General features: G+C 43.7%; 1 protein-coding gene across 1 annotated transcript in view; it reads right to left on the reverse strand.

The window, feature by feature from the left end:
* F13A1 (coagulation factor XIII, A1 polypeptide) overlaps window positions 1–13,456 on the reverse strand; it is a 59,180-nt gene that overhangs the window by 44,334 nt on the left and 1,390 nt on the right. Inside the window, exon 2 of the mRNA XM_010000918.1 lies at window positions 8,476–8,664. Within this exon, the coding sequence (XP_009999220.1) occupies window positions 8,476–8,664 (189 nt within the window). The remainder of the gene's footprint in view (window positions 1–8,475; window positions 8,665–13,456) is intronic.

Raw genomic sequence — 13,456 nt, forward strand, 5'->3', positions numbered from 1 at the left:
AAATCAGGATAATTTGCAGATGTTATAAACAGTAAATACAAGATAACACTGTTTGCTTCTGACAGATGAGCAGAGCTTGGATTTTGCTAACTGCTGCATAAATTCTGAACCCACAAGGAAGCCTGGGAAGATAGACAGAGCCCTCAAGAGAACAATGAGCTGTTTCCAACTTTTTCTTTTAGGGAAGGACAGGTTTCCTAATCTTCTGAAACAAAAACCAAAATGCACATTGGAGAGCAAGGGAATTGTTGCTTCTGACAGGGTTTGTGGAGCTGGATTATAGTCACACCTGACAGCACCAGCCGCACTAGTCTCATATACACACATCTGTTGTCTTGATACTAGAGCTCTATCACACTGAATAACTTTGGCATTACATGTTAAGATTACTGGCCAAAAAATCCTTTCATAGGTCCAGTGGTATGTTTATCAACATTGTATGGAAGTCCTCTCAGGATGACTTGGCCGTTCGACTTTCATCTACATATTGAGCCCACATTTCTGTCTGCAGTGGAAATGTAGAGCCAACTTTGGCTCATATTTGAAGTATCTGTAAAGTCATCCCTTTCTCAGAAGGGATAACACACATTGGTGATTGCTTTCTCTGGGTTAGAATCTCTGAGGAAGAAGATTCAACATGATCCAGACTCATTACCAAGAGCCTATGAATGCCTGGCAGAGCACTGTCTGCAGGATCTCTGATGCTAACCCAACCCATGGAGAGGCAGGAGGGTGTTTGGGTGCATGTCAGGACCAGGAGCCATGCAGAGAAGATATACTCTTTTTATGCTGACAACACGGTGCTTCTGCCAGCAGCATCAGCTTGCTCAGCATCCCTCTCACTCTGATTTGCTCCAGGAGTTGGCAGCCTGAATCATGCTCTGCAGCCAGTTCTTTGTGGTTGCCTCATTCCCTATGCTCACATGTGCTGTGGGTGTAGGAGGCCCTGGCCCTCACTCGAGGACATTTCACAGCCAATTGCTCCATGGAAGACAAAGTCTCGTGTGACATTGTGCTGTTGAGATGGCCCTGTCTGCTCTCTCTAACACCACTTAGACATGGGAAAATCCAACCTGAGAATTTGGAAAGCCTGGATGTTGCTACAGTGTTACCACCGGGCGTAGGGTGATTTTTTTATAGGCTTCTGTTGCAGATCAGAAGATACCAAGCACTGTACTAAGGTTGCTGACTACATTGCCTTTGAGGCAGGAGAGGACAGGAAAAAATTCTCAGTGGCCCTCATTCATGGGCCTCCAACTCTCTGCATTTTAGTGCTAGGTACTGAGCCCTGATACTGTCAGAACACCTTATTTCTACAGAAACCTTCCTTTTACATATCATTTAATGGCCCAAACATATCTGTTTCCCTTGCTTCACAATGCACAGGCCTGCAAAATGCATCATGACTGAAGCATATGTCAATGTGGGCATGTATGGGGTGCCCCCCCATCACAAGCACACACACACTTTACGGGTGCAAAAAGCAGAGGACAATGTCTGTTAAAGCCTTCCAAAATCTTATTGACACAGTAGCAAAAGAATGAGCTGCCTAAAACACAGAACTGTGGCCGCACACACACAAATTCAAAGTGGGTTTGTTTTTTTTTTTTTAACATATGCCTCAGCTCCTTAGCATGTCAGCTCTGGGCCCATCAGGCACTGAAGCAAGCTGTGTTTAATTCTGGGTAAAACTGACACACAAGAGAGAGATTTACAGCAGCAGAGGGAGAGCAAGAGATAGGTACAGCAAGTTCAGCTGGCAAAACACAAGTCCTCCTCCTCCAGCTATCCACATCTGCTCCTGCTCCTTCCAAGAGATGAAAAGGAACCAGAGCTTGCTCGAACTACACTCCTCCCCTTTCCAGTCCCTGAAAGCCCCTATCTTAATCTAGTTTAGCTTTTCTCTTGACCCTCAGTGGACATACACATTGCTGTATTTGTGCATGCATTAAACGGCTCCTAAATGCCACTGGTGAATTTGAGTCATGTTGTTATCACAGCCAGTGGAGGGACCCACAGGTCCTCCTGGATAGATCTTACACAAGTGTGTAGGTGTTTAACTTTCAGTAGGGAGGAGGGAAAAAATGCTAGCACAGAAATTACTGATACAGTGAGCTTCAGAGGCCATTTCCTCCCTTTTGGAAGCAGGATACTTCAGAAGAGAGGGAGGTGAACAAAGCTATTTCTCACTAGTCTTTTTAGGAAGGCTTCTTAGAAGATAGTTTTCTAAAGGAACCAAGGACTCTGTTTCCCTTCAGAGAGGGAGACATACAGAATAATGTTAACAGTTCTCCTGTTAGGCTTATTTGTTTTACCTGGAAACAGTCTTTCATTCAAAGGGTAAAGAATCTATTTCAGTTCTGGGCCTGAAAGTACAATAATTGTGACAGGTTGATAAATAAATTTGAGTTGGAAGCCACAAGTGCAGTAGCTGTTTAGCAGAAGTAAGCCTTATTGCAACAAGCATCTTGGGGATGAGTTTTAGCATACTGGGACCATGCCTTAATAATCACTATGAATAGCTACAAAAAATGTCAGAAGAGGGAAAACGGAAAAGGAAAAGCAGAGGATAAAGAAGAAGAAAAGAAAATAATAGAAAGGTGGAGGAGGAGAAAGAGAAGAAGAGAATGTGAAGGAAGAATGAGAGAAGACAAAAAACTGGCAAAAAACTATCTAAGAAAAAAGAAAGAAGAGAGGTGTTCCAATAAAATCCCAAACAATCAAAAGAAGCAGGAAGGAGAAACAAATTCTTGAAAAAAAACCAGTAGTGTCTTTAAGCCACCACTGTAACACCCTGCCTGGACTCCTCCCACCCTCAAATCCCATTGCCTTCAGAAGTGTTGCATGCAAACTTGGAAAGGTAGGAAACCCATATATCTTGAAATAATTTTTGCTTATGGCTCCAGTCAGGAATCCTTAACGTCTGACCCCTCTGTCCCAGGAGTGAATGTTTCTAGTACTTGACAGTTGTAAAACATGCACTGGAGTCAGGCACCTCAGCTATTAAAACCATTAAAAAATACAGCTAGATTTTATGTGCCACTTGCTGCTGCTGCACCAGTGCAAAAGAACATAATAAAGATTTCTTTGTGTGAAGTATTGCATTAATGGAGCACTTCCAGGGACTCCCTCCTCTCTTCTCCTCTGGGGCCTGGTTGGGAATTCCAGAGGGGAAGAAAAAATAATACCCCAGTGCCTTCATTAGAAAGTAACTTTTATTGTTCTTTGCTAAGAGCTGGCAAACAGGTCTCTCCTCTATCCGGAGTCAATGTCTAGTGTTCTGGTGTAATACAGTATTTTTTCACCCCCAAAATGGGCCTCCATGTTCAGACCATCAGGTATTTCTGTATCTTTGTTCAGTTTCTGTAGTTCTTTGTTAAACAGGCGTATACAGAGGTTTAATAAAGTCTCAGCACGGGGTTACATGTGACCACCAGTTTTTCCCCAGTAACAGAGTTAGTTGCTTTTGTGTAATGCCAAGAAACTTCCTAAAAAAATCAAGATCCAACTTCTAAACAGAAACTTTTTCCAAGCAGCAGGACTCAGCTCAACATCCCATCTGAGGTTCTGAGAAACACTTCGCGTCCCAGCCCCTCTATTAGCTACCACCTACCCAGCCCCAGAACTGCTGAGAACAGGTGACAGCAGGGGTACTAATACTTCCCACTAAGACAGATTTACTTCCTGACAAAAGGAACAAAGTCTCAACCTTCCTGCAATAACCCATGTCCCAACACTGCTGTAGAATCAGGGAAAGGCTGTAGATGACATAGGACAGTATGAAGAGCTCCACTGATTCTTGGAGGGGGTCCCAGATCAGACCTCTGGTTATTTAGTTGTACTCAGATATCCCTGTGACTATAGGTGGGAATTTGGTGTCACCTAAATATGCCCTGTGGGATCACCCCCAACATGTTTTTTTCTTAGCTGCTTCCATGTGTTTATAACTGTTCCTCTAGAGAAGGCCTGGGAAGACTGTAGAAAAAGCAGGAAGTCTCTGCTCTCATCTCAGGCCAAAATCCAATGATTTACAGAAGCCTAAGGAGTACATACCAGCGGGTGTGTGAGTGTCCACACATGCACATGTATGGAAAGTTGATAGTAGCCTGGAGGACTGGGATTTATGATCATTCCAGAGTATGCCAATGAATACAACGTTCACAATAATATTTAGGGCTAGACCAATATATAAGGATTTATGAAATTGTTTAAGGAAAATACAAATATAAAATTTATGAGGGTGTGGGGAAATATATCATTAGAGGAAGGATGCACCATATAAACTTATCAATCATTCAAGGATTTACAGCTATGTACAGGGAACTACTACTAAAAGCAAGGATGAGGGCCATATGAGCCCACCTAATCATACACCTGCTTTTCAGAGAAATCACTGCCAGTGCATCAGTGACTGTGGAAACTTTGCAGTACTCATGCCAAACTGGCTGCCCCAGGTGCAGGAGCCAGGCTCAGAGAGGTTGAGCCACACATTGTGGAAAGCCAAGGGCACCACAAAATATCCCCATCACCTGGAAGGCAGTAGTGAGGAGAGATCCAGATGCTTGAAGGAGTCATTGGCTCCTCTGGACTCCCTGAGGCTCCAAGCAAACTGAAATTGTTCCCACTGTGGGGAACTGGATGCAAGCACAACATCTACACTTCTCTTGTGGCTCTTTCATCTCAACTCCAGACCAATAATATGAACATTTCCCAAGGGGTGATGCTCACCTTTTCTCTCATTAAAGCCAGGAAGTGGCTGCAAGGAAGAAAATATGTACTGATGGAGCAGCTCCCAAACCACAGGTACTGAGGCAGGGCTGCAGTCCAGCATGAGAACTGGAGTAACGTCCCATTACTCTTTATGAGAGGATATTTTTCCATGTGGATTTTTTGGCACATTTGTTGTTTTCCATACTTTGGCAGACAAGTATGGTCCTAATTTAACGAAGCATTTTGTGAGAAACTGAATTATAATAATTCACATTAGCACTTCAGCCAGTTTCACCAATGATGACTCTACAGAAAACAGTCTGTTAAAGCAAAAAGGACTTTAGTCATAAGGAACCATTTCAGAAGAATATCTGTAAAAAATACTTTCAAGAGATTGGGACAATTTATATATTTATGTATATGTATTTGTTTATACAATTCAGCCCATGAATTCTAGAGTCTCTGTGAATGGTCTTTAGATGGGCTGTGTATCAAAAAAAAATTGTTACTAAAGATTGTTCTGTGCATGTTTCAGACATAGTTTCACATGACACAGGAAGTACTAGTCCTAGGTACCCTTGATTCATTATCAATTAGAAGGATTAAGCAGTCTCTACTTGCTTTACTTGCTTCATTAATCATCATTTTAATGATTCAAAAGAAGCCAAAATAGGAGCAAAAAAAGAGAAGTAAAACTGAATTTTAGGGAACAAAAGAAATAGAATAGTTCTGCATACACACACAGGATCAAGTAATTACCATTGTCACATTTTTCAGGAGCAAAATTAGTCTTTAATGGATAAAAATTCTGTGATGGATTAACGTCAATGCTGGGAAATTTCCAGTGCTGGGAACTAATAATTTCTGAATAGCTTTATTCAGTGATGTTGTATAAACAGCCTTCACTGCAGGCACAGCCGTGCAAGAAGAGACATTGAGTTTTCCCAGCTACAGCTGAATTCCCTGGCAGCCAAGGCCAGCTAGCCCTACCAAAAGTATCTTTGTACCTTATGAGAATAGGCCCTTGAAACACCAAAAAATTCTACAGCTCATGGACAGCCTGGTACACATTGCTTGGGGTAACCTTCCCACTCCTGGAGATACCTGAGCAAGCTGGACCTCCTTTGAGCAAGGGTTTAGATGTGAGACTTCCAAAGGTCCCTCCAACCTAGGTTATTCTACAGTTCTTCTGCACCATTTGAAATGTACTGTTAAGGCAGGCAGAATGTTCCTTGGTAATATCATTTTACAGCAACCTGCTGGTATTTCTTTGTGTCTCAAACTCAGCACCTTCTTAGGAGATATATCCCTTGTTTCAGTGCAAAAAAGCTTATCTGAGCTTGAGCTGCCTCTGATGTCTGTATGGCTGTTGCTTCAGCCAGTTTCTTGGGTGTAGCTCCTGCCTGGCAGTTCCAAAGGGTAGGTTTTGCCTCCCCTGTCTTTTGTGATCGGGAAGTCAGAGCCTGGCATCAGGGGGGAAAATCAACAGAGGAAGACAAAAAAATGCAGAAGAGAGGTCGTCTCATTTTAAGACAGCAGGGTTAAGTTGCCACCTGGAGGTGCCTGCCTCCCTCCTCTGCTCACAGAGGCAGCAACAGCTTTTGAACTGGGCTCTGCTTTCCAGGCAGCTGCAATTAGGAGAGGTGAATGCTCACTCTTCAGGCAAAAGAACAGAAAAAAAATGGGTATAAATGGCCATATCTCCCCATGAGAAAAGAGGACTCGGTGCCCTTTCCTAAGTATAAGAAATTTCCTCTTTCTCCCCTTCAGGGCATTAAACATTGGACTTGGCACTAAGAGGAGAAGTAGCAAGAGTCAAGCAGATCATTCCTGGATAATTTCCTTCTCCTTTGTGGACTGTTTCTGTTTTGCTTTCTGTTGCTAGTCTCTGAGAACAAATGTACTGTGTTTTCACCCCATGTGCATAAAGAGAGACATTTGTGGAGCACTCAGTATTAACCAGTTCCTACAAGAGGAGCTTGAACATCTCTTCTCCCAGATGAACCTCTGTGAGCTAAATTATTTGTAGCAAGAGGGCAGTGGTGCTCACAGAAGCAGACACTTAAAAGCAGAGGAGGGCAATAGCATTGTATATACTACCCTGCATATGCATCACTTTCCTTCAGCTGATTGCCAGCCACAACCCATGGGACATCAGTCTTACCATTGCCATTTCACAGAAAAGACAGTGACAGTGAAAAACAGGGAGGGAAAGTAAGCCAATCACAGACTCAGAGCTGACTCCAAAGTCATCATTCAGAGCTGAGTTTGTTGCAAAGTCTCCTCTGCCTTGGGCTGCATTTAACCCTATTCCTCCCACAGTTTAGGATGAAGGGATTTCTACCCATACTTAGCAATGCAAGGTACAAACCATGGACAGATGAGTTAGGAAAGAGCAACAGGAAAATAAGTGAATATGTTGTCTTAAGTGGACTGTACAACATCAAAAGAAGTGTTAAACTTCTTCTTCCAATATGGAATAGCTGATTAAAACAAATGCAAACTGCACACAATGCAATAAAAAACAAATGTTCCATCTTCCACTTCTTCTTACTACAGCTGTTTGTTTTAAACATATAAAGATTAAGGGAACAGTCTTGAATTTAATTAAATCCCAAAAGAACTAATGATATTTATGCATATTAAATTTTTAAAGGCACTTGTGGCGTTTCAGCCAATCATTCACTGGACTGTCATAACATGCCTTCCAAACCTAATTTAAATTAGGAAGAAGAGACCCATGAAAAAAAAAAAGTGCAGACAGTAACCTTTTCACTGCACATATGTTTAAGAGATAAACACCCATCTAGCTTTAAAAGGCAACAAATCTAATAAATGGTCACATCATCATAATTCAACAGTGGAAAAAAATCAATGTTACAAATTTTGGGACTGCATCTCTCAGAAACGTAAATTAAAACATCAGTTCAAACCTACTTTAAAGAGTTTATAAGGCATTGATGTCTTAACACAGAAACTCTCAGATCACTCTAGATGAAGCCAGGGCTTTCCCAGAGTTGTGATGTGGGACCATCTTTGGGGCCATCTTTGGGGCACAGCAGGAAGCCCCACGTTGTGTTTGCTTTTCCCCTTCTCTGTACCATCAGTAAGTCAACAAGTACATTAAGACCTTGGCCTCTGATGAAGAACTCTCAGAGGGAGGAACAAGTTTTCTTGCTCAAGAAAACATCTGATGTGGCCCTGAGTAAGTCTCTGGTCCAAAGCTCCAATCTCTGAACCTTCTCCCTTAGAACCAGGTTGGATGTAAAAGCAGACTTCAATGTTGCAAGGCCTCCTGTTCTTCCACTCTTTAATATTTCCATCTCTGTAAGTTCTCCCCCTTTTGCACTCAACATTTTGATATCCCAGTTCATACATAGAAATCTCTTCCACCTTAAACAATAGATTTCTCCTCCTTGCATCTCATAAACACTAGTCAAAGGTGTTTCTTATTCCATCTACCTTTCAGCATTGCCATGCAGCATCAACCAGAGATAACCTTGAAAGCGGAGTGAAGTACAGCTTCTTGCTAAACAGAAAGCCCCAAATACTTCTTCTCTTACAAGCAATTCTGCTGACTTTCTCAAGTAAGGATTCAGACCTTGTTTAGAAAAGCCCTTCTTTGCTTATGATGAAGCCTGTTTTTATAGTTTATCAATTGTAATGGGAAAAGACCCAACCATTAAGTACTGCTGTGTTGCTGTTTATGAGGTACTCTTCAAACCTTACTTTGCTGATGTGACACAATCTTTGCCAGGCACTTACCTATCAAATACTCCAGCCAGAATTGGTCTGTCTCTGGCTTGTAGGGTCGGTTGAAGTCAATCTGGATTTGGAAAGGCTGTCCCCGACGCACTATCAGCTTGGGGCTGTAATACTTGTCAGTGTGGTGCTGCTGCTTGTTAATCTCATGGGGCTCCTTGAACATATTAATGTCCACAACACGCAGGTAGTCTGGAGAGACATGGAAATGAACAAAGAGGGAAAGGCTCAGTATGTTGGAATGTCACTATTGATATCAACATCATAAGAGGCCTTGTCCTCCCTTTCCCCAGCTTTGCCTCATCAAGGAGACCTGTGCAAGGGAGCATGTTGGATCTGTTTGGGGCTTACATCTTCCCAGCTGAGCAGGGACTTACGGACTGACACTTTTCTGTCTACCTCCCATTTTCACAGAGGCTGCAAGGTTTCTAGTGAATGGCAAAAGCAATTTCAGAAGGGGAAAGCTGCTATGAGTGACAAGCTGAATGTCCCCAGTCAGAGTTCGGCTCCATCTTTCCTTTGGCATCCGCTTTCTCCAAGTCTTGGCCTCTCTGTCACAAGTTCACCAGTGCAATCAGTGGGCCTTTGATATCTGTGGCCTCACATCTCTCTTCCTGCAGACATTCATTTGTAAAATGCAGATTCACAGGGGTTTTGTGACACTTAAACACATAAATGTTTTCAAAGTGGTACTACTGAGTGCTGAAGAGCCTGAGAGGCAGCTAATGATCTTACATTCAGTTGAGAGCTTGGATTGTCTGTATTAAATAAGGTTTTGGTGTACTGTATGTGTCTAGACTCAGCTTCTTAGTACACTTCCACTACTATTAGTGTCTTCTTATGAAAACTAAATATAACATTACAGTATGTAATTATAGGTTAGGGTTACAGGCAAACAGCAGTAGGTATCCATAACATGCATTGGCAAAGCTTTGCTTTCTTCAAATTAAAGCTGTCTAAAGGGTTGTAGCCTACCACTGCTAGGATTTAGTCTGCTCAGCTAATGACCAGTGTGGGGTGGCCCTGGGATAGCAAAGGCACTCACAGTCACCACAAGCTACATGATTGTACCATATCGGGAAACTTCACAAGGGGAGTCTTCTCACACAACGAGCAATTACATGAAAACAAACTGGACATCATTCTTTCACTTACATGCTTGGGCAGATAATCACCAAAACTCTGCCAGGAGGACCATTACTGCTCACCACCAGGAGAGAGGCAGAAGAGTAAAGCTTGATTTGTGGCTCTCAGCTTGTCTTTCCAGGTGCTGACAGTTAGAAACTAGTTAATTTCTGCATTTTTTACTGGCAATGACAGAGCCAAACACATGCCTGGCAAAAAAAGAGGTGCACATTTACAGCAGCTGCTGGAGCTGTGTGTACTCATGATGGTGGGTAATTTGGCTGCTGCTGAGGAGAGTTGGATATTCAAGTTACTGAGGGCTGGATGCAGCTCATTTCACAGAAGCTCAGACAATAGCCTTTCACACTGCTGTTCCTTGAAGGCAGGGAGATCCCACATAGTGACCAGCTCTGGACAAGCAGCAGAACAGCTTTTGGGTGTGTAGCCTCCAGACTGCATTAGCCATGCCCTTCTGCAAGGATGTGTTCAAGACATCAGCAGAGCCCCTCAGGCAGCAGCTCCCCTGGATGCCAGCATGGTCCTTTTGCCCTGGCCAAGCCACCCAGCCTGGGCTCTGGGCAACAGCTAACAGGAGAGGCAGAAACTAAGGTGGTAGGAACAGGTCCTGCTTGTGCATTGACACCATCATCTGCCTAGCCCTGCCCTTTGGGTAACAGAAGAAAAGGAAACTGCCAGAGGACATAGCAAGATAAGGATCTTTTCATGGAAAAGCCCTGGAAAAGGGAACCCAAAACCATCCACTCACTGCTAATCCTAATCTTCTGGAAGGCTGGAATAACCCTGTTCAATGCTGAAGAAAGCTTGAAGTCCCATGGCACTTTTTTTGTTATTCTCCGCTCAATTCATCAAGCTTCTGGAGTAACTTCTGTAAGACCCCCATTGGTTCTAGCATGGGCTGAAGCTACAAACATGGTTTTGTGTGAAACATTGTGTTTTGCTCAAAAATCATTCTCATTGCCCCTCCATGAAGTGGGGTTTGCCTCTCTTTCCCTCCCTGTAAAAGTTACCAATGCTCACTCACAATAATATTGACAAAACTCACAATTAAATTACATGAGGAAGGAATTTCCTGGAGGAAGCTAGAGCAGCGGCAGGGGAGAGTCTCTCCCATGTCTCCCAACCCCTCCCAGGCTGAAAGTCCTGCATGTAAAAGAGCTACATATCTTGGGGCTCTGTGAGGGGTGAAGTTATCAGTAAGCTTAGCTCAGCTTTTCCCTCCTTCAAAGAGGCAAGAGTTTGTTGTGTTTTCATCTTGAGTTCTGAAATCAAAGGCAATAGTGACCCAGCCCTTTCTTTGCCTGTTAACCCCTCCAAGGAACTGTAAGGTTAAGCCATCCTGGGCCACCAGGTGAGTGTCTGCTTCAGTTCATCTCAGGATTTTACATGGCTCCTGTCAAAACATAGCCACACACAGCTGCGGAAAACATATTTAACTCTCAGTCTTAAATGTACATTGAGTTTGCCAAATTAACTTAACCTGTGACCAAACCTGTGTTAATTACAACAATGGCAATTACAGAGGGCAAAACACAAGCAGGGTAATGGGATGTGCTAACACCATCACCAGAGCACAATCAAAAGCAAGAGTCCTGACATTGCTGCACAGTCATTTGTTGGTGAGGGACAGGTGGCCATGCAGAACTCCTTTGAAGTCAGATCCATTTGATGGTCTGCCCATAGCCTACACCAGAGGCAGCAGTCTGATGCTTTCTTAAAGCTTTTGCAACAATAAGATTGCAAGGAAATAAATGAGCACCAGCTTGAGCTGCTTTTTTTAATAACAAGAATAGCCTTCAAACATCAGGCTTTCTTGCAGAAGCAGAAAGGGCTCTGGATTACAAATGGAATAGTGTGAGTTTCCAAAGGAGGTGCCCATCTGCTAAGTGGGGAAGCAAAAATCCCTGGCACATTTCCGAACTTCGCAAAGGAGGGTGTGTGGGGAGCTTGCAGACTGTGGGGCGGCAGGGCTGTGTCCTCCCACCAAGTGGCTGCAAGCACCAGGCCCACTCATAACACATGGTGGTGAGATGAGCTGGCTAGGAAGAGCCATGTGGATGTGGCATAGGCATGTTCATGGAGACACAGGCTTCTTGCTGAAGAAGCACTCAAGGGCCGTGTGTCCTCCTCACTGAGTATCTTCTGCAGCAGGCATCCCACTGACCAGGCTGGGGAGGCAGCTCACTCCAGCTGTGCTTCAGTGGAGTAGAAGTGGATGTCAGCAGAGAGCTAGTCAAGCAGAGGGTTTTACCTCATCCTAGAGTAGTAGCTAAAATAGGTCAAATGAATCACACCCTAAAAATGTCTGTTTCTCTCTGTTGGCTGTCAAGGGAAACGAGAGTGACTAGCTCAGCTGTAGACACCTACACTGCACAGATCAAGGGCAAGATTCAGTTAAATTTAGGCATCTAAATGAAGTGAGCCTGGTATGTAACCTCTTATTATGGCCAGTTGCTGCCACCAGTGTAGCTGAGAGAAGCATACAGATCACACTGGAAGTGCCACCCACTGCCTCTCCAGACTGCCTACGCTCTCACCTCCCCTCACAGTATGGCTCTGGTCTGAGGTGAGGACACTGACATTTAGATGTCTATTGCAGGTGACCCAATCTACCCCAAAGGCTAGAAAAACAACTCAGTTGTAACAACAGAGATAAAAGCATTTGCATGTTCTTTTCAGTGTGATCAGTGAATGAAATGTGGGACCCACTACAAAAAAACATTTGGACAACCCAGAAGGGGAGAGGTGTGTGAGAGAAGGGGGAGAGGTGGCATAGGCAGTCCTCTCTGCAAGGACATGCTTGCAGCACAAGAGCCCTGCCACACTCTGCCACTCCTGCTCTGCCTGCCTCAGACTCTCACTTCATCCCCCAAGCACAAGACTTTAGGGGCTCAGGGGAGGCTCAGCTGCTGAATGTAAGTCCTTTGGGCTATAAACCTTTAACGTGGTTTGACAGGTGACTTGAGTCTCCTACCCCAAAACAGTGTGTTCAGGGACCACGCTGGCATCAGCTGGTGCCACAGGCTGAGATCACATCTGATGTGCACTGAAGCAGTGCTGCAGTCCCTTCCCTTCAGGTCTCTCCTTGCATGTTGTTGCTACAAGCATTGCAGAGCTGAACAGCACAGCAGAGCTCACCCAGCCGTACAAAAAGAGTTTTGCTGTTATGCACAAATTTAATTTTCAACCATACCAGTCCCATAGCCAGCTTTATCCTATGGCCACACAAACTCTTGCTTTGGGCAAGGGCTGTTTTTCTCATCAGTAGCATCACCTTAAGCATATGTTGTGTTCCTGCCTCAACTCACTCAACCTGACATTCCTAAGCTTCCATCACATTTCTGAGAAGTAAGAGGCTCTCGCCCACCAGCACCATGCTTCAATCAGAGCCTGATGTGAAATACATTAAAAAGCAATAGGAATCTTTCTCCTGGTACTGGTGGGCTTTAGCTACAGGCTTCATTCCTTATAAAGTATCCCACACCCTTACACATCTCCAGCTTCTGAGAGCACACTGGGTTTGAAACGGTATCTAGTCAAGACCTGTATCGCATTGCGTTTAACGGTTTAAACATACTTTCCCCAGAGCTACAGAGTTGCTCAAAAAGGTTCAAGCAAGGTTTCTGCAGTCCTAACATGCCATTTTGTTTGCTCAGGCATTTTTTAAAAGAAACATTTTTCAAATAAATGTGTGTGCATTAAAATATGGGGGACATGTGGTCAAGGCACATGGTGAGGATTACAGAAATAATGCTTTGCAATAAAAATCTGAGCTTGCCTCTTAAAATCTCTTTGCCTGCTTCTCAATTTGTATAATGCAGTAATTACTGCTTGTTCAGAC

Source organism: Chaetura pelagica, unplaced genomic scaffold (genome assembly GCF_000747805.2).
Source record: "Chaetura pelagica isolate M959 unplaced genomic scaffold, ChaPel_1.0 scaffold104, whole genome shotgun sequence".
NCBI classification, from domain to species: Eukaryota; Metazoa; Chordata; class Aves; order Apodiformes; family Apodidae; genus Chaetura; species Chaetura pelagica.